The sequence below is a fragment of the Cynoglossus semilaevis genome, chromosome 8 (genome assembly GCF_000523025.1).
Source record: "Cynoglossus semilaevis isolate Cse_v1.0 chromosome 8, Cse_v1.0, whole genome shotgun sequence".
NCBI classification, from domain to species: domain Eukaryota; kingdom Metazoa; phylum Chordata; class Actinopteri; order Pleuronectiformes; family Cynoglossidae; genus Cynoglossus; species Cynoglossus semilaevis.
In genome coordinates this window covers 5,190,869-5,209,901 of record NC_024314.1, presented here as the reverse complement: position 1 = coordinate 5,209,901, position 19,033 = coordinate 5,190,869, and the positions used below count along the sequence as shown (strand labels likewise).

The window sequence follows — 19,033 nt, the reverse complement described above, 5'->3', positions numbered from 1 at the left end:
AGTATTGATAGTCTCCACACTTGTCTCTGTTATGGAGTGCTGAACTGCCCTCTGATGACCATCAGTACTTGCTCCATCTCCTGCTGTGATCCTAAAAAATGAAGCTGTAACCGATGAATGAATAAAATGATTATTCTATTAAATTCAAATCACTTTAAGACCAAGGTCAAGTCTCTAGACTCAGAGTTTTTTCCAAAGACACCAAAGCTACTACAACTCATGTCTATATAAGCAGTCAGTGACTTTCACTGACTTTTTACAGAAAGGTTTTAAAAGCTTTCTGTCCGTTACTGTCTTTAAGATTTTATGGTATCAAAGAAAAATCTTCTCAATGAACAATGTTAGCTGGGTATGAATACAAAATATAACAAAAAAGAAATAAACAACTATAACCAAATAATCAATGTTTTTCCTCTACTGCTGATGCTGATGTGTCAAAAACACAGATCTTAAAGTCCAGAGATGTTGCCACAGTATCGTTCTTTATTTATATTGTTTCTAAATTAAAGCAAAGTACAATGAACAGTACAAAATAAAACAAAATATATTCATATATACAATATAAAATGGTTCAGTTCAGAACATTTAAAAAGTACCATAGATAGTGAAATCATTAATGAAGACTTTGATATAAATTATCCCTATGTAAATTTAGTTTTTTTTCCCATTAGTTTCCTCCTGACCAAGAGAGAAAAAAATAGCTTCTTCTGCTTTTTCATTTTGTAAACGCTGTGTTGGTCCAACCTCTTGTCGGGTCTGAGAGATTGAACCTTCGGAAGTTTGGCACCATTTTGTCAGTAAAAGTGAGCAGCTCATGAAAAACACAGCACAGAGATAACTGGGTTCTCTTTAACGTTACAGCTTCAGGCGAGAGCGGGTGAAGGAAGTCATCTGTGATATTTGACTGACCTTAAGAGGCTCGGGCAGTATTTGTCATGAAGTGAATCTGCACTAAAGCAAGAAACTGGGGAAACCAAGACAGAAGCTGATCTGCACTGCGGCTTCTTCTATGCTCGTGTGTGTTTGTGTGACAGAATAAAATATTCATACATCTTATAGTCCAGCCTAGCTTCTCCATCTGTAAATCAGACTTTTATCTTGTTTCTACAAAAAATGTAATAATTCACACAGAAACAAGAACATTCAGTTCCAGTCTTAAGTCAAACCTTTTCAGCACATTGGACCATGAGAAAGACTTTTGGATCCCTACAAATCCCAGGATTTAGAAATGCATATTTTGTCTTTGTGTTCAGCCATTTTTAAGCCTTTGAACATTTCAACCACAATTAGTAGTATATAAGGCCAGAAAATGCAACAAAACACATGTAACCTTGCTTCACCTTGACCTATACACACTACCTTCTCTGGATGTTGTGTATTACACCAAGATAAGCAAAAAATGACCAATATTTGAAGTCCAAAATAAGTCATATTTTTAAATTGTGTTAAATTGCTAAATTTGTCTGTTTTCTGCTTGGTTTTTCAGAATCTCCTGAAGACTTTATTGTGATTATCACATAAAATTGGAATTTAAAATTCTTAATGACTTTTTACCAGGACTGTACATTTCTCCAGATATGTTCAGTCCTGTTAGCACTAGGAAAAGGCAGCTAGGTCCAGATGTGAGAGCATCGACTGACCGTACAGTTGTTTTACACTGTGGGTTCAACTGTGTGTCAGTAATTATACAGCTAACAGCAATGCAGCCTCTCAGCCCATGTTCAGACTTTGGGCTTCTATTCAAAAAGGCATTAGGCATAACAGCACAATGGACTGACATAAGAAACAGAAGCATCATAGAGTTATTATGGCAGTAGAGAATATGGCACACATCGACGTGTCAGTCAACCACAACATAATTAGTACAAAAAAACTCCACCATTTAATAGAAAATGAGGAGTATGTGGACGTAGAAGCAACAGAAATGTCAAGCAATGCTGCGTTTTTGACTGCAACGAGGAATGAAATGGACAAAACGCTGGGTTTCGGTCACACCAACAAAGACCCAGGTACGGATGATGTAGACACTGACCTTGGCACTAACCTTTAAACACCACACACTGATAGAAATGGGCATATATGTATATAAATATACACACACATACACACGCAAACATATATATATATATATATACAGTAGAAATATACTGTATATATAAATATATACAGTAGCATATACAGTTTATATATATATGACTGTAACATTTGAGCTACATATCTAGTCCTTGGCTAAATTTTTGCAAGTGATCGGTGTTCCAGTCACTGAGCTGTCCTTACGCTGCAGAAAATATAGCATACTAAAGTAAACATCAATGCCATCTGTCAGATGGGTGTAAGCTCTGGTTATTCCTCACACTGCCTGTTTCATCCTGACAGTGGAAGTGTTGAGACACACGAGTGGAGGGAAAGGAAAACAAAGAGATGGCTTCAAATGAAGAGTCGCAGTACTTTCCTCTTTTTTCCCTCTTAATTCTCTTCAAAACCCAAACCACTGCAGCTGTCAGCCACCCAGGATGAAAGTCAGGCCTCGATTACTGCCTTCCCTGAGCTGCAGCCTGATGACTTTCGTTTGAAGGTGTGTGTGGTTTTAATGTCTTGCTCAGGCTGCAGGCCAGCAGGTCTGGCTCGCACAGGAGTGATAAGCTGCTCAGGAAACTTCCTCACCCCAGCTGGATGTTGGGGATGCCCCAACTTTTCTCTTTCTTTACCAATGAAGACATTTGTATGAATGACAGGTGGAGGAATTGGATGAGAATACTTTTTTTGAGAATGAGGGGCAATTACAATTCATAACCCTTCGATTTTATTCCTGCATGACTTTCAGGGGGAATAATAGTCACAGTTAATGTGTTTTACAAAAGCATTTCCATTAACCAGCTTTTTTTTTTTTTACAATCCTTGAGTTCCTGTGAGTGTGAAGTTAAAGAGACTCAGGCATTCTCTTTAACTTCATTATAGCTCCATAGGGCATGAATGCATTATTCATCTATGTATCTCTGCTATCCCAAGCAATAATATTTCTTACTGTACAGGCAAGGGTTTTCAGCAGTGATAAATATGTGTCTGAAAATGGCCCTCTGGCTACTTCATACAGATTCTTATTTAGCACATCGCCTTCCTGTCACTACAGACGTTTTCATGCAGAGGCAAATTGCAGAGGACCAAATTTATGGCCAATGATCCAAATTGGCAGACGCATACTTTGAAAACCCTTAACTCAGGTAGCTGGCACTCATTCATATGAATTATTGACAAATTAAAAGACTGAAAAATGAGAAAACAGAGCAGGAGTCAATGTAATTGCTACGCTCGCTTGTGTTTGGATCAGGCAGATATGAATATATGACAGGCATTATTTGTCATTAGCATGGACTGACTGTAGGTAGGCATCAGCACAGTGCAGCTGAGGCTCATAAGATACGGAAAAATTCAGATGCATCAACAAAGATCAAGTTCCAAAGATGGATCTGCTACGTGGAAAAATGAGAAGCGCTGAGCTTGAGCTACTGATCCGCAGGTTACAGACCAACATCACCTTCTTTCCCTGTTTCATTCCTTCTAAACCCGGTTCTTTCTATGGCTTATTTTGTAAAACACTATTTGATGAAAATCAACTGAGCTGTGTTGATGGTGGTCACCAGGAGATGCTGCCTCGTCCACTGTTTTTCAGGAAGTTTCAGGAAAACAATTATAGCATTCTTCTTTTTTTTACTGCACCATTTGAAATTTCCAACATCTTTTCTTCCTCAATGAGGAAACATAATTCAAATAAATATATTTGGTTATGAACGTACAATATACACATCCACGGTCAAATGAAAAGAACGGGGACAAATTAATAACACTCTTTTTTTTCTGTCTTGATACGTACATTCCTTTACAAAAGTATACAGTCCCTAAGAATGAGAAACTGAGGTATTGACTGGGTTCGACAGTGAGACCCCAAAGCCTTCTGGGACACATGGGTGTCCTCCTCAGTTCAGTTTTTCAGAGCGAGAACAGGCAGTAGGTGTGTGTACGTGTGTAGGTGTGTGTGTAGCATCGTCCACTTTAATTTGTCTTCATCAACCTACAGAATCAGGCAGTGGCTGTTCTCAAAGACAAAGAGGACGTGCATGTTCATGTGTCTGTGTGTGTCCTTGTCTCGCTAAGCCACAGAAAATGACATGGCATAATTTACAAGGTGCTGCTCGCAAGTTACGGAAGATCACTCGGCTGCAGTGACAAAAATCCAAGAAGTTCTTTTGATTAAAATACCATTTTTATCATCTGAGTTATGTCGCTGTATCCACAGTGTTAATATAATGTCATAAAAGATGCCATGAAGTGAAGAATGACAACAGCCTCTAACAGTTACTACACTCCCTGATAATGAAAGACTCCACGTACAATTTGTCTAAAAAATGCATTTAAAGCTATTTTCCTCCACATGTTCTGCACCTGCTCTGCTTCTTAATCTTTTTTGCAATCAAAGCAAATATATTTTGATTGCTCAGGTGGAATATATGCATCTTAATTAATATTGAAAACTCTGTAAGTTGTTTTATGAGAGAGACCTGACTGTAGTCACTGTAGGTCATTAAGTTCTATCAGTGGAAACAACAATGAGAAAATTTGTCCAACACAGACGTCGTTATCCTACTTGTCCCGTCCATTTTTAACACACTTATCTGATGCAGAACAAATGAGGACCGGCTGCCAGAAGATTTCTCTCCTCTTTACACGCTCAAAATAATATTACAATGCAATATGGACCAGTTCTTCACCAGATATTAATTGTAAAAGAACTGTTTAAAACTAGTGTCTGTACAGTTAGTCACATACCTCTGTCTCCGTTAGGCTCTTCTAACCTTGGTTTTAGCCCAGATGCATACTTCTGATTGCTGCAACATTACTGTTTTGGGGGCAGCATGGCTGGATGACGTCATGGTAAAATCCGGCCCAGCTTCACTGCCTTCTTTATTCAGCCTGATGAGAAGCAACTGCTTCTGCCTTGGCTCCCATGACCTGGGCTGTTAGCTTCACTTGTCAAACCCTTCACCTTCTGTAGCAGCCTAACTGTGACGTCCCACAGCTGATGTACAGTAAAGACAGCAGCCAGGATTTTTACAAAAAAATCAACTGGCTGAAAAAATTTGGTCTTCTCAATAAATCTGTAAAACACGAACAATACATCACTGATCTTTTGAGTGTAAGTGGCAAAAAGTTCTATCTGACAGTCTGCCCTTTTACTTTTCAACAGCAGGGCTGTATTTGCAAACAATTGAAAAAGTAGGAAACATCAGTCTGTATTGGATCAAATTGTTCAGATTTTTTTGACTAAACTATTTGATCTCAAACAACATTTTTCTGTGATCTACTTGAAAGATTTCTGAGAAAAATAGGTGCTTCTGTTTTTTAGTTTATTGATACCCTTGCAAATAAATGTGCTGGAAATCGTTCCGTGCAGCACACTTCTGCAGTCTTCTCTGTTTGAGTGCCTCTTTGAATTTCTGTTAGATTTTAGGGCATCCCTGCTTCTGAGCCACATCTGTTTGTGGTTAAAACAGAAGTTTTTACTGCTTTTGTTCCACCTCTCTTTTAAACGGAGGCACGTGTCACTAACTCAGACTCATCATACGTGAGATCTTACAGTTTAAGAAAGGACAGTGAAAGGAAAGCAGTTGTAATGAAGATGAGATTCCTTTGTGTATAAAAAGATATTACTCCTCAAAGTGGATCAGAGGAAGTGTCCCCTGTGTTTGTTGCTACTGTAATCCCTCTTTAATAAAAGAGACATATTTCTTTGATTTGCAAAGTATGTAGAAAAGGATTCTCAGGTCGATTTTACTCAGAATGACCTCATTATATCATTTCATGTGGGACTAACTTGAGAGGAAGTATGTGTGTGTGTAGAGGAAGAGAAGAGGGGGTTGGAGGAGGTCAGTATCAGGGAGGAGGTGGGATCTGTACACCAAGAAGCTCATAGGCGAAGATGTTCCAGAAGATGGCAAAGAGGAGAAAGGTGATGAAGGAGAAGACAATGACCCACCAGGAGCACTGTTTCTGCAGACTCTCCTCGTAGCTGCGCAGGATTAGCAGCCCCATGCTGATGCCCACCACGGCCCCTGACAGATGCGCCATGAAGCTGGGCTGGGGCCCCGAGGACGGCAGCGGGGGTGAGAAGCGAAGCCAGACTGCACGACCCACTTCTGAACTCACTGAGGAGGATTGAGGAGAGAAAGACGGAAGACAAAGTCAGTGTGAAGACATATGTTTACCAGGGACATGTTGCTGGAATCAAGGACCAGGGAATAGTTTGCACATTTGATTTGAAATACAATCAGAGAGCATACTGCTGTGGATACAAATGGTAAAAACGGAGCAGCCCGTGGCCCTGTGGTTAAAGGGCTGGTCTTGTGATTAGAGGTTTGCTGGTTCCAATCCCAACCATGGGTTGTGGTGTGTTGAGTAAGCACTAAAATCTGCTTGTACCAAAGTACTGAGACTGTGTCTGTATATCCAGAACTATTCATTGTGTTGTTTGAATGGGCTATTTAGGGACATGACCCATCATTTGAGAAACTTAAACCAAAATTGCCTTTCTTACAAAATAGACAGACTGGGTTAACACATCAGTGGGAGGTTAGTGGTTAAACCTGCAATCAATGCAGCGTTATTAGGCACATCAATCAGTGTGAGACGCTCACCGTCTCAAGTGTGTGTAAATAGTTGACTGTGACAGTGTAAAGTGCTTTGAGTGGTTGTTAGCTCCAGAAAAGTGCTTTATAAAATCACTTCATTTACCAGTTTACAGCCAGCAGCCAGTGGGTCTGGATGAAATTCACTTACAGGAGCTTCCAGCTTGATTTTATTGCCTGGGGAATGAGTCAGATTAAATGTTTCCTCCATCCTCACTGCTGAGTTCAACAAACGTCTGCCTCACATGTAATAGACATGTAATGTCATCTGTTGTTTTCTCATCGCCCTCATTTTTCTCATATTCTGCCTCAAGTGAAGGTTAGTGAAATCCTTCTTTTAAAACATAATCTCAACCCACACAAATGCCCCTGATCATATTCACCCGGCTAATTTGGCTCTGCAAACAGTACTAGCAACAACTCCTGTACCAGGAAGTGCAACAACAGGAAGGGCAGATAGCTGCAGACTCAACATATTATAACTTTTTTTGTATTTATTGAGTAACTAAAGTCTGTTTTAACAATGATAAAATGTCAAATGTTAATTTAGATTTTACACTGGCTCAGGGGGAAGTGATGTGTCATATTGTATTTTAAAAATTACAAAACGCAGAGAGAAGAGAATAGACAGTGATATTTGTTCAGAGACTGGCTGCTCTCTCAGTTCGGGGGCGGCGGGCTCAGGACAGATGGATGGAGCATATTGCACATTAATGAAAGTCACAGAGTATCAGTCCTCGTGTGGAAGGAAGCGACGAGTAGTGTGATTCAAATGCTTTGAGAGCATGAAACATGAGCAATTAGGGAAGCTCTCACTGTGAGACACTAACTTCCTTACACTGTCTCAGCTTTAAGAGGCTTTTACATTTGCATGGAAAACACTGGTTGCACTATGAGAAGGTGTCCTTCTCTAGTGACTAAATCTGAACATTTATCACTAGGAGGCACCGCGGGAACAGGATGGCAGGTCTCTGAGGGTGAGTCTGAAGAACTTACTGCAAACCAGGGCCAGGATCATGCGGAGCAGCTTGTAAGGACAGCGCATTCCGGCCCAGTTCTGCAACACAAAGTGACTCATCAGCATAATAATCGTGACACAGCCATTACATACAATATATGTGTGTGTATTAACAGCTTGGCATGCTATGCTATGTTTTTCTGCTTGGAAAAACATGGATTGGAACAACTAGGATTGGAAGAGGAGGCTGCACTGACACAGACAAAGAAACAATTATATACTCTCATCCAGCATTTTGACTGCAGCCCAGTGGCAACTCTATTAATTGGAGCTAAGATTATTTCACAGATGGTGGAAGGAACCCATTAATGTATGAACAAATGTATAAATAAAACCTGCCCCAAGCTTGTACTTAGAACAAGCATGGAGTGTAATACTGCCACTATAGTTCTACAAATAGATTAGCAGTTGCACAGATGAGGGAACGGCACAGTCTCGATCAGCAGTGGATGGAGGAGGAGGAGGAAGAGAAGGACGAGGAGGAGGAGGTCTGATCTGTGTGTGATGGGATGTTGTTGTGCTCTGATGGGAAGCAATTTGCTCTGACGTGCCTCCAAACTCAGAGGAGGAGAAGGGCAAGCTGTAACCAGAGGACAGTTCATTTGTCTGCTGCAGATCTTGTTACCACGCTGCTGACAGTGAAATGCCAAAGGAATCTGACGTCTGTGTGTGTGAATGCAATGGTGGGAAAACAGGGCCTTTCTTGCCATATGAAATATGTTTTTGTTTTTGTGGGAAAACAGGGCCTTTCTTGCCATATAAAATATGTTTTTGTTTTTGTTTTTTTGGGGGTTACACAGTTTTTCTCTAACCTAATTTTTCCAATTTTTCTCCAGTGTGTTTATTTTTTTCAGCTTGAAAACTGTGAAATAGTTATGATTTTGCTCCTTTTCAGGTAAATGCTCTTGTACAGCATGTATGATATTTAAGTTGTTTATGTCAATTCATTTCTTTATTTGACTAATTATAGCAAAGTGATGGTGGTTGTTTCGGCCATCTTTTGTTTTATGTTGGCTCCCCTACAGGTTCGCTTAAAATTATGATATCAATCTTTTTTTTATTGCATCCTTAACTGTATTTTAGTGGAATATGTTTGGTGCAAACACAGACAGTGATGTGTGTCTGCAGCTGAATTTAGTTCAATAGCTCCTCCAAAAAGTAAACAAAACAAGTCAAACAAACCAGCGAGAATAGAACTAAGTCCATCAATGTTGAATTTCCAGACAGCAGAAAGAGGCAGCCTACAGTTACAGCCAGGCTCTTTATTTTGCAGTGCGTCTCCTTTATAATTTCCGTCCCTGGTGGTTTCTCCACTGCTCAGTGAAAAGCCACATATGTTAAAGTGATTTGTCAGATGTAACACTGCCTCGAGAGCTGAGGAGCGATTGAGAGGAATTTCACATGGGGCAGAAAGGCACGCAGCACTGAGGGAAACAGGGTCTGTATTTGTTTTACTGTGTGTTAGTTTATTTCAGACTCATTATTTTTTTATGAATGCACAAAAGACCTGAGACGCGGAGGGATGCTGCGCAGTTCTGCCACTCATCAACAACCTTGAGCGAAAGCTTCTGGTTGCGCTGATGACTAGATTAAAGGTGACATTGTCTCGGGAAGAAATTGGGGGGTATTGTTCCAAAAACTGATGACGACGGAGACGTGACTTTGCTGCGACTGTAAAAACTGTAATGGGCTTCCATTAGAAACGGGAAGAGTGACGCGAGTGATGTTGGCTGAAACAACTCGCATGATGTTCTCTGCCACATTTACACCCGAGTCCAACTGAGATCTGCTCTCAGACGTTACAATGGAGGCAATTATGACGAAGATGATGATAATGATGATGTCTGTATTGTAGTGGATGTTACCATGACAACATTGGCCAGATGTGCTGAGCACAGAGCGTAGACTCCACCGGATCCTCCCACCACTGGAGCTCGCATGTCTGTGATGGACACGGTCAGTGAGCCTGGCCAAATGGGTAGAAAGAAAAAGAGGGAGAAGGGAGGATAAAAGGGGTTAAGGGAATTTTTAGGGCAACAATTCATTAAATTACACAAAGAACAGGTAAATAACACCAAAATGGTTGAAAATGTACCACATTATTGCACATTAGAATTCAGATTACCCAGACTAAATAATTCAATGATTTAAAACTATTAATCATGAGTAGAATGACTGAATGAATATTTCATGAGAGGAACTCAAAAGGGCTGTCCTGCTCTCAGTAATCTTTTTGTTTTGTTTTTTTTTTATATAAAATTGGAAAATTCAACTTCCATTTCACATCCATTTAGGTTTCCTGCCAATATTCTCATCTGATTCCTATGAATCTAATGCCTGAGAAAACAGATCTGCAATGCCTCTTGTAATTGCAGAATTGAGTTCACTGAGTAAACAGTTCTTTAAGAAATGCCTGGTCAGCCTGTGTTCACAGTGATGATCACGTAGAGACTGATGGTAATCAGAGCCTGTGTCGTAGTCATCCATCTCTCCTCACGCTGACATCTAAGGCCCATTCTGTATGGATTTATGGGTTGCATCAATGTTGAATCAGAATCAGCAGAATCACGTTCCATTTTAAGTAGCAACATTTAAGTGGTGGAGTATACAACATATAGCTTACAGGCTTTTTCGACAGATTATTTATTATTTTAACACTTACTGGGTTGTTAACAAACACGTGCCTTAAAATTCAGTAAAAAAAAGCAGATTGACACAAACAAAAAAGAAAAAATGTTTTCTGTCAGTTTCCATCTCTCTAATCTAATTCCGACATCACCAGCTACCAGTTAATTTCCGACCAGCTAAGTTCATCTCTTCCTGGAAGTCAGGGATGTGACACCACCATCTGTGACTGAGGATGAGGAGCCACATTGAGATTTCAGAGTCAGAGAAAGAGACAGACTCCACAGACAGGATACAAACTGCTCTCTCCTCCTGCTTGCTCTGCTTCAGTAACAAACAAAATACTGTATAAATATTAAACAGACCTGTCACACAGGGCTGTCTGATCTGGGGATTTGAAATCTGGGATTCTCACACTCAGCACAGAGTAGTGTGTGTGTGTGTGTGTGTGTGTGTGTGTGTGTGAGAGAGAGATTATGTTTGCACTTGACCAAAACGTTCTGCATATGCACAGATTATTTATTGTGGCTCTCCTGTAAAACTTTGTTAGCCTGTAGCTAGAACAAGTGCACAGAAACACAGAGAGTCGAAGAAGAAAAAGGTACTTTGTGTCTGACTATAGGTAAACTACACACTGTGAGCAACACCACAGGATAACACAGGATGTAGCTCCCGGAAACTGTCAAACCAGACTTCCCACACCATTACTTTAACTGCAGGCCGCCCTTAAGCTATGGGTCAACTTTGTATTTTTCACTCGCTCTGGAAATAAGGTGCAGACAAGGGATATCTTGACACTGCCTGAGGCTGTACTGCTGCTCAACAGCTGCTCAGGCAGCAGCTCTTGGAGCTCAATAAGTGCTGCCATAAAAGATATTACACACTCGCTTCTGTACAAACACTTAAATTATGCTTTTCACTGTCTGCTCAGAAGAAGACAGTGACTCTAAGGCAACAGACAGACAGTTGTGACTAGGCTTCCATACTGAGACTGTTGCCCACATGACAGTTCCAAATGAGCAGTCAGTGATGCCTCACTTTATATTTGTTTCAGGTCAACTTTAATAGTGTTCTAGTGTATATAATACACTGCACACACCAAAGGACCCTCATTTTTCTGCTCTGCTCATTAAATTAATAGTGTGGACAATGTAGTCACTGATTATTTACACACATTTATCTACCTGACACAAGAAAACTCATTAACACCCATTAATAAGTGTAATTCAGGCAGCACAATGACGGGTAAAATCCAATATTCACTCTTTTAGATCTAATCTGCTTTCATCAACTTCCAAAGAGAAACATCTGACAATAATGACTTGGTCCTCGTCAGAGGCTATGTAGTGTGCAGATTATGTTTTAACATGCAGGGAGGGGGGTCGGGGGGGGGGCTTCAGAATCTATAAACAATGCTGACAACAACAATAAAAGGGCAGGCTGTAAAAATAAAACCATAACCTGAGAGTAGCTATAAAACTCTATGAAGCTATGAGAAAACTGCAGAGTCAGGTGATAATTCACCGTGGGTTCATTTCTGTGCAGGTGCCTGCATCACATTACACACCACGGTCTGGTAACTCATTATCAACGTAATGTATTGATGACAGCAGCCCTCAACAGTAAAAAGGTGTTGCAGATTTGTTTACAACGCCCAAAGGCGTCCAAAGTGGTCCACGGTAAAGTCAAGACGGGGAATAAGAGACAGATAGATACTACAACATACAATAAAAAATAAAAAAGTTGAAAGCTTAAAATGGTCATTGAACACAAATAAAACGCCACAGCGCCTCCAGGTAGCAAAGTGATTCAACAATTTTGTTGCAGTAACATCAAAAGCAAGTTTGCAGAATGGTAACTATGCACCAGCCAGATTTTCAAAACACTTGCATTGAGTTTTAGTTAGTTTGGTTCCATTAAAAATTAGCTTTTGTAAGACATGACAGTTTCGAGTCTGCAACTATTGCAAGATTTTCCTCGTGATACGAGGACATATCTAGTTACGAGTGCTCAACCGAGGACTGGCATCCATTCAGTCTTACGGCCAACCGAAGCTGCGAGCTCTGATGCCAAAGCAGCTGCAGAGTTCTTCACAAACTTTTAGTGTTCAATAAAATAAATTAAAAATAAAATATTCTCTTTCTCTTTCTTATCAATATATTTGTTTATATATATATGTTTTTGATGTTATTTTTAATGGGGTAAATTCAATCTAGATACGGAGCGGACTGAGACATGAGTGCTGTTGTGCTGTTATTTAACTCCAGGTCCACGTTATTGTTACAATTTATATTAAACTGCATATACATTGAGGATCAAAGACAGAATCCTGAGGTTCTCACCAAGAGAGCTCATGTAAAAAAAGTGTTTTTCACCAGTATCAAGTCGATAAGTTGGTAACACACATTTTTTCTAAATTTGAAATACTTAGTAGGAAATAAATTGTGGAGTGGTTCTCTTTTATCAGTCTTATCTTGTCTGATGAGGGCAACAGGTAACCTGCAGCTTTAAATACTGTGGTCCTGTTGACTCTAAAGGTTGTGGTTGGGCTGTCTGCACATACTTGCATCAGACAATCTATCTTGTACGCATTAAATCTATGGCCTTCCGTGCCGTGTGGATGTGGCGCAGTCAGCAGTCCTGTAGTCACTGGACTGCCTCTGTCTGCTAATAAACCTGGGAAATGCCCGATCAGATTTATTTACCGAGCTCAAATAAGAAGAGACGGACACTGATTAGAAAAGGAGGGTGTGTGGCCGCATGAGTAATGGTGATACAGAGGATGCACAAAAGCTGCAGCCCTGCCATCAGATTTCTCTGATTTTATTCCTGCAACAATTTGCATTTATTTAATTTAACAACTACCACTGTTTACATTACTGCCATAGTTTATACAAATCACAAGGAAACATGTTCCCTGTTGTTTCTTCTTAATTCATTTTCTGATTATTGGAAAATTCAATTCATTATCAAAATCAATAATAATTTTGGGGTTTAGCAGGATGTTCTGTGTAGTAGAATGTTGCATGTTATTTTTGTAATTTTAATGAAATGCATCCCCCCCGTTCGTATGACCTCAGCTGTGACTGCACTGTTTGTTTGACTATCTATCGGGTGCTTTATGTCTAGTTTTCCTTGTTGTAATTTACAAAACTGACAACTGAGACCAAAACCTTCAGGAAAATCTGATTAGTTAATTAAAAAATATACCATTTTGGGTAAGAATGGTTGGATACTTTTTTCAAGGTTTACATTAGAATGTGAGGCCACATTTTGTAACACAGTTAGAAAACTAACGTGGCCAGAAAAGACACATCAAAAGCAATTTCTTGAGGGATGACTGACTTTGGAAAGCAACATATTTTTATGGGCAGACACTGGAGTAAAACTAAAAATGTCACTGTGACACATCCAGGTCACATGGTCATTTCGTCTACTTAACAGTCCCTTTTTTTTTTAGAAGCTCAATGCTTCAAAATGTCATTTAAGAGCGTCAGATGGATCAGTTCTCATCCAGTCTACCATTCTTTTCCATCTCCTCCTACCGTCTGGTGGAAAAGTGGTTGGGAAGACAGGGGGAAACTACCTTAACAAGAGTTGAAAACTAAAAACAACTTCTAGTCTCTGTCGTCAGTTGCGATGAGCTGTGGAAGGAAATCCTATCGTGTTTGCATCCTCAAAGAAAAGGATCGCTACATCTGCTCCTCTGCTTCATAGTCAAAGATGATCAGAAGACTTCAAACTTCAATGGAGAGAAAACAGATTTAAAGCTAAGATGCAACACAAATCAGGTGTTCTTTAGTTTGGGCATATGAAAGAGAACAACAACACGACAACGACAAAACAGCTGTTGCCAGTTTCTTCCTCATCCAGAAGAATGAACAGACAGGAGCTCATCCATTCAGATCAGCCTGACCACCGTAAACACATCATGCCCTGGGTTCCCTCAGAGGATGTTTCTATTTATTCCAACACTTCTCTGTCCTGTCCAAATCTGCCACATGGGGTAAAATATGATAATATTTATGTTGCCCCCGAACCCTGGGGGAGGGCATTGAAGAAAATCAATAACTTCCATAATTCACATCCTCACAGCAGAGTGGAATCTGCTCAGCACAGCAGCAGCAGCTGCCATCGAGCCACGGTATGATCATATTTGATCTGTGTGTGTGTGTCTGTGTGTTTGGTTACCAAGGGCCATTTCTGGCAGCACTGTTGTTTTTTGAGGACCTGCAGTCCTAAAGAAGACCAAACCTGGTCCAGATGAGGAGGACCGCATTTCTGAAGCTTTGGTTAAAGTTAGGATGATTTAGTTTTTCTATTGTTTTACTAAATTTGTCTGTGCATGTAAGAGCTTGGAGGTTACCTTGAATCCAAGAAAGCCAGGACTTGTGACACTACTTGAAGGTATATATGGTAAGTAAATATTTGAGATAGTGAAGAAAAAAACATTAAAAAAAACAATGTGAAGAGACTGCAATCACGCACAAACAAACAGTCCCTGCACGGACAAAGCCATTATTACCTGCAACTGCGTTTTGGTGAGCTAGCACAATTGCTGACCTTGGATGGAATTTGCTCAAATCCTTTCAACAATGTGATAAAAGAAGGCAGGAAATCACTTCCTGTGCTCAAGGTTATATGGCCACACAGAACGTGATGTACTTCTCCATCACAGGAGCCCTGGAACCGGCCGCTAAATATAAAGAATATAAAGTGCCTTACAAACACGATTGGCTCTTTCTCTATAAAGAAGAGGCTTTCTAAATATTAATATTACTTGTAGTTGCTTTACCTGCTGAGGCTGCTAAAAAACATTTTTATTCCAGAGGAAGCCATGGGCAGGAGTTAACTGAAGGGTGAGACGTAGAGATGGGAATTTTCACAAACAGCAAGGTCGCCCTTCCTCCTCAGTGCAGCACAGCGCCATAAGAGCAGATGCTTCCGACACATATATACGTTAAAGGCATTCTGCAGCTGAGAGCTGGTGGAAAAGGCAGAATTGTGACCTTGCACTTGCACACTCATCCCCTTCTCCCCCTCTCCCACAGGCCTTCAAAGCCTCAGAGAGCGGAGAATAATTTGTATTCAGCCAACAACGGTAACAAAAAGATGACTCTCCAATCACGGCCATCTTCACCTCCAGCCAATCAAATCAGCGTGTTGCTAAATAGCTCCTCTCCAGAGCTGGATAAGAGTCAAAGTCACAGACTCACACAGCTGTGGTACTGATTGTGATGCATTCAGGGGCACTCAGCAGTCTAACTCAACACAAATGTTTCTGCTGTTCGTTCAGTTAACTCTGCTCACAGGCTCTGTGTGAATCAATTATTCTAGAGCATTTCAGTGGCTTGTGAAGGAACATGTGTAATGTTGTATACATAATTTAACAAGTGGTAAATAAATAATGTAGTTACATTTTAAGGAAGATGAATTGCTCAGCAAGGACTCTGTATGTTTGGATCTTATCCCAGAAATGATCCTGACTGAGTCTTTTAATAACATTTTTAAGTTAGTTCCTGCAAAACCTGAATTGAACATTTCCTGGTAAACAGTCACAACACAAACAGCTTAGAGCGTCAGTCAAACACAGTTGACCTTAAAGATCTAATTTTATCATTAGATCTTTAAGGTCAACAAAAGAAAATGTAGGATTACAGATTTTAGAACTATATTCTAAAAATCCAGAACAATCCAAAGAATATAACTAGATGTAAAAAAAGTAAATTAAAGTTAGCTTAAAGACGTGTAAACGCTAAAAGAGAAATATTGATCCTTGGAATCAATTAAAAAATGACCACTGAATGATTATTAATGAATAATTAGTTGTTCTGTCACGTCTGTCTGTTACATGTTGCAAGTGTAGTGTTAGTGTCTTGCCAATTGTCACATAGGTATACAAAACCAGGGGCCAGGGATGAAACCCACAACTTTCTGCTTGGACTAGAACACAATCAATTTTTCGGGTTTACAGCTCAGACAATAGCAGAAACAATTTAACAGAGCTGTATTCAATTGTCACTGATCAAATCTCACTGGGACAATTCTCGTCAATCGTAATGAGTTTTGTGGATTTCAGTAGAAAAGTAGTAATGAGGAGTTCGTGTTTGTCCATCAGACACGGGCAGATAAAGGAGGATGTTCAATGCTGGCGAATCACCACGGCTCTCAGTTCACTGGCAGCAGAAATAATCTTATTTACTCTGCTCCAAATATCTGCTCTGTGCTGCTGGGTTTACTAGAGTTATGTAACAAAACGAGTGGATATATCACAGGAGAAAAATAAGTTTGAAAGACTTAGATCAGGTTAGAAACTACATTCTTCTCAGTTAGGTGGAGTGTAGAAACAATCATTAGACTTAATGAGGTTTGACAGTAAAGTCTTGGTGCTAAAAAACAGAAACACTGCCGCCTTCGTGTTTAATGTTAGTATAACATTAATCAGCAGCAGGGGAATTAAATGCTGTCGATGCGTCGCCTCAGAGTAATGACAACATGGAGAGTGAGGTGACGTTGACGTGCAGCCATTCCTCACATTTTTATTACATGTGGTTTCCTGCTCTTGACTAAGGACATTAATTAACCATGTGAACACAGCGACTGTGTGGTGAGGACCTGGATCGATGGCTTCTCAGGTGTCACAGCAGCCAGCAGGAGGTGACTGCTGCCCAGTGACTCAATCAAGACTAACCTGGTTTATTCTGCAATCACTGAGGTGCATTCATGTGTTTCACAAAGCTATTTATTCATGCAAGCAACGTAAAGAAAGACCTTTTTCAATGACCACTGTGACATGCAGAGTGGACACGAACACCTGTACCCACCCGTAAATAAGTACAAATCTGTCAAAATTGAGAAAAATTTAAGCACAGGTTTCTAAAAAGAAAGGCTGTTGCTTGTAGTTCTTCAAAAATATAACCAAATGAGATAAAAATTGGACAAATAAGTATAAAAATGTATAAAACATGGGATCCAAGATGCCACAATAAAATGAAACGGTGTGATGGTGGGCAGTTCAAATATTTAAACCAATAAGGTCTCAGCCAGAAAAAAAGACATCCAAGTCCTTCCACGGTTCTTTAATCCTTTTCCTTTATGTTGTCAACAGCAATTACTCACTTCTAAAATCGGTTTGTTTATTTAAGCAGATCAAAAAACGATACTGTGTCTGAGCTGTAGCAGTGAGACGGGCAGAGTCCATCTCGTAGCCAGAGGAGTCAGACATGTCTCAGTTGTAGTGTGTTAGCGGAGGTAGACGCCCTGAGGCTCAAACAGGACTACGAGCTAAAACACGGTGTTCTGGCATCGGCTCTGAGCTGGAGCACATGGAAAAGCTGAGGGAGACGTTGGAGAAGAACCAAAACAAAATCACCAGGGAAAAAAATGTTCTGGGCTAAAACCTTGAATATATGACACAACATTTTTGCAGCCACCCAAAATTAAGAGCATTTTATAGTATAAGTGGGGAAATGCAGTCAAGTTTTACATTACAAATAATTGATTGTAATGTTACTGCAAAACAAAAAAGAATGTTGATAATAAAACTAACTCAAATGAAGTATAAAGGTGATACCACTATCAAAGAGTGTCCTAATAGAACCTTATGTGAGGTTGTGTGTAGCTCCAGTGCATTTCCCCTATAAATGCATCCACTGAATGCAGCTGTAATTTCAAAGCTCTGCTGCCTCACAAAAAATAACAACCAACATGCGAGCATGCCAGAGCTGATAGCATCAGCCGGCATTATTGAACTCCTGGGCTCTGAAAAAGCTGGCATGAATACAAACATGAGGTGCCTGTGGGCGACAAAAATGGAGGAAAGAAAAAAGGGAAAAATGGAGACTTTTACAAACAGCTCTGAAAGCAGCAGGCAATTTCTACCATCTACGAACCAGCAGAAGTTTAACAGAGATAGAGAGAAAAAGTAGGAGGTGGAGAAACAAACTGTTTCCAAAGTCTGTCAGCAGATGCACACACACACACACACGCACGCACACACACACACACACACACACACACTCGTGCTTTGACTTTTTACTGCTGTTCACTTTGCTTCATAAAGTCAATGTAATGTTTAAGGTAATGTTTATGAAACTTTCCTGCTTGTTTCTACATCAGTCATTTTCACAGACAAGTCTTTTTAAACCTGATTGTCTTTTGCTTTTACTTTACGCATGTGCAATGCAATATCAAAGTACAGAAACTAAAGTGGAATGTTGTCCAAAATGTAGTGCTTTTGCATACATTTATAGCTCAAATTGTAAAAGGCAAATGTTTATCTTACGCTAAATCTGTTTGGTTAAATGCAGTGCAAGAAGCAGGTGTTTGTATGTGATTTACAAATGTCCTTCACATTCTTCAGATTAAATATGATAGAATGTGTCATCTTTTATTGATGAAAGACAGTCCTGGGCTGGGACATTTATTATGTCATCCTCACACCGTCTGAACTCTACAGTCTCTCACGTCCTCTGTTCTTTCCCCGGCCTCTAACCTCTAAGAATTACATACACAGAGAGTCTCCTAGTGCACCTGCTTTGTTCTGGACCATGTTTCAATAGATCACAATGTTAATATCAACAGAGCTCCAATTTCAACACCATCAGCGGGAATCAGGGGCTAAAATGATTGTGCCATAAAGGTCGTTTATCTTCCTTTGCTCCTCTGCTGGCTGGACAGCTCAGTTTTCAGATGAAAAGAGCTGCTGCTG

At 40.0% G+C, this 19,033-nt stretch overlaps 1 protein-coding gene across 1 annotated transcript in view; it reads right to left on the bottom strand.

Moving 5' to 3' along the window:
- Positions 1-940: 940 nt before the first annotated feature.
- Positions 941-19,033, bottom strand: part of rhbdl1 (rhomboid, veinlet-like 1 (Drosophila)) — a 45,743-nt gene continuing 27,650 nt past the window's right edge. The window contains exons 7-9 of the mRNA XM_025057740.1: positions 9,564-9,664; positions 7,677-7,737; positions 941-6,200 (exon numbers count right to left, since the gene is read on the bottom strand). Coding sequence (XP_024913508.1) covers positions 5,929-6,200; positions 7,677-7,737; positions 9,564-9,664 — 434 coding nt within the window. The 3' untranslated portion in view covers positions 941-5,928. The remainder of the gene's footprint in view (positions 6,201-7,676; positions 7,738-9,563; positions 9,665-19,033) is intronic.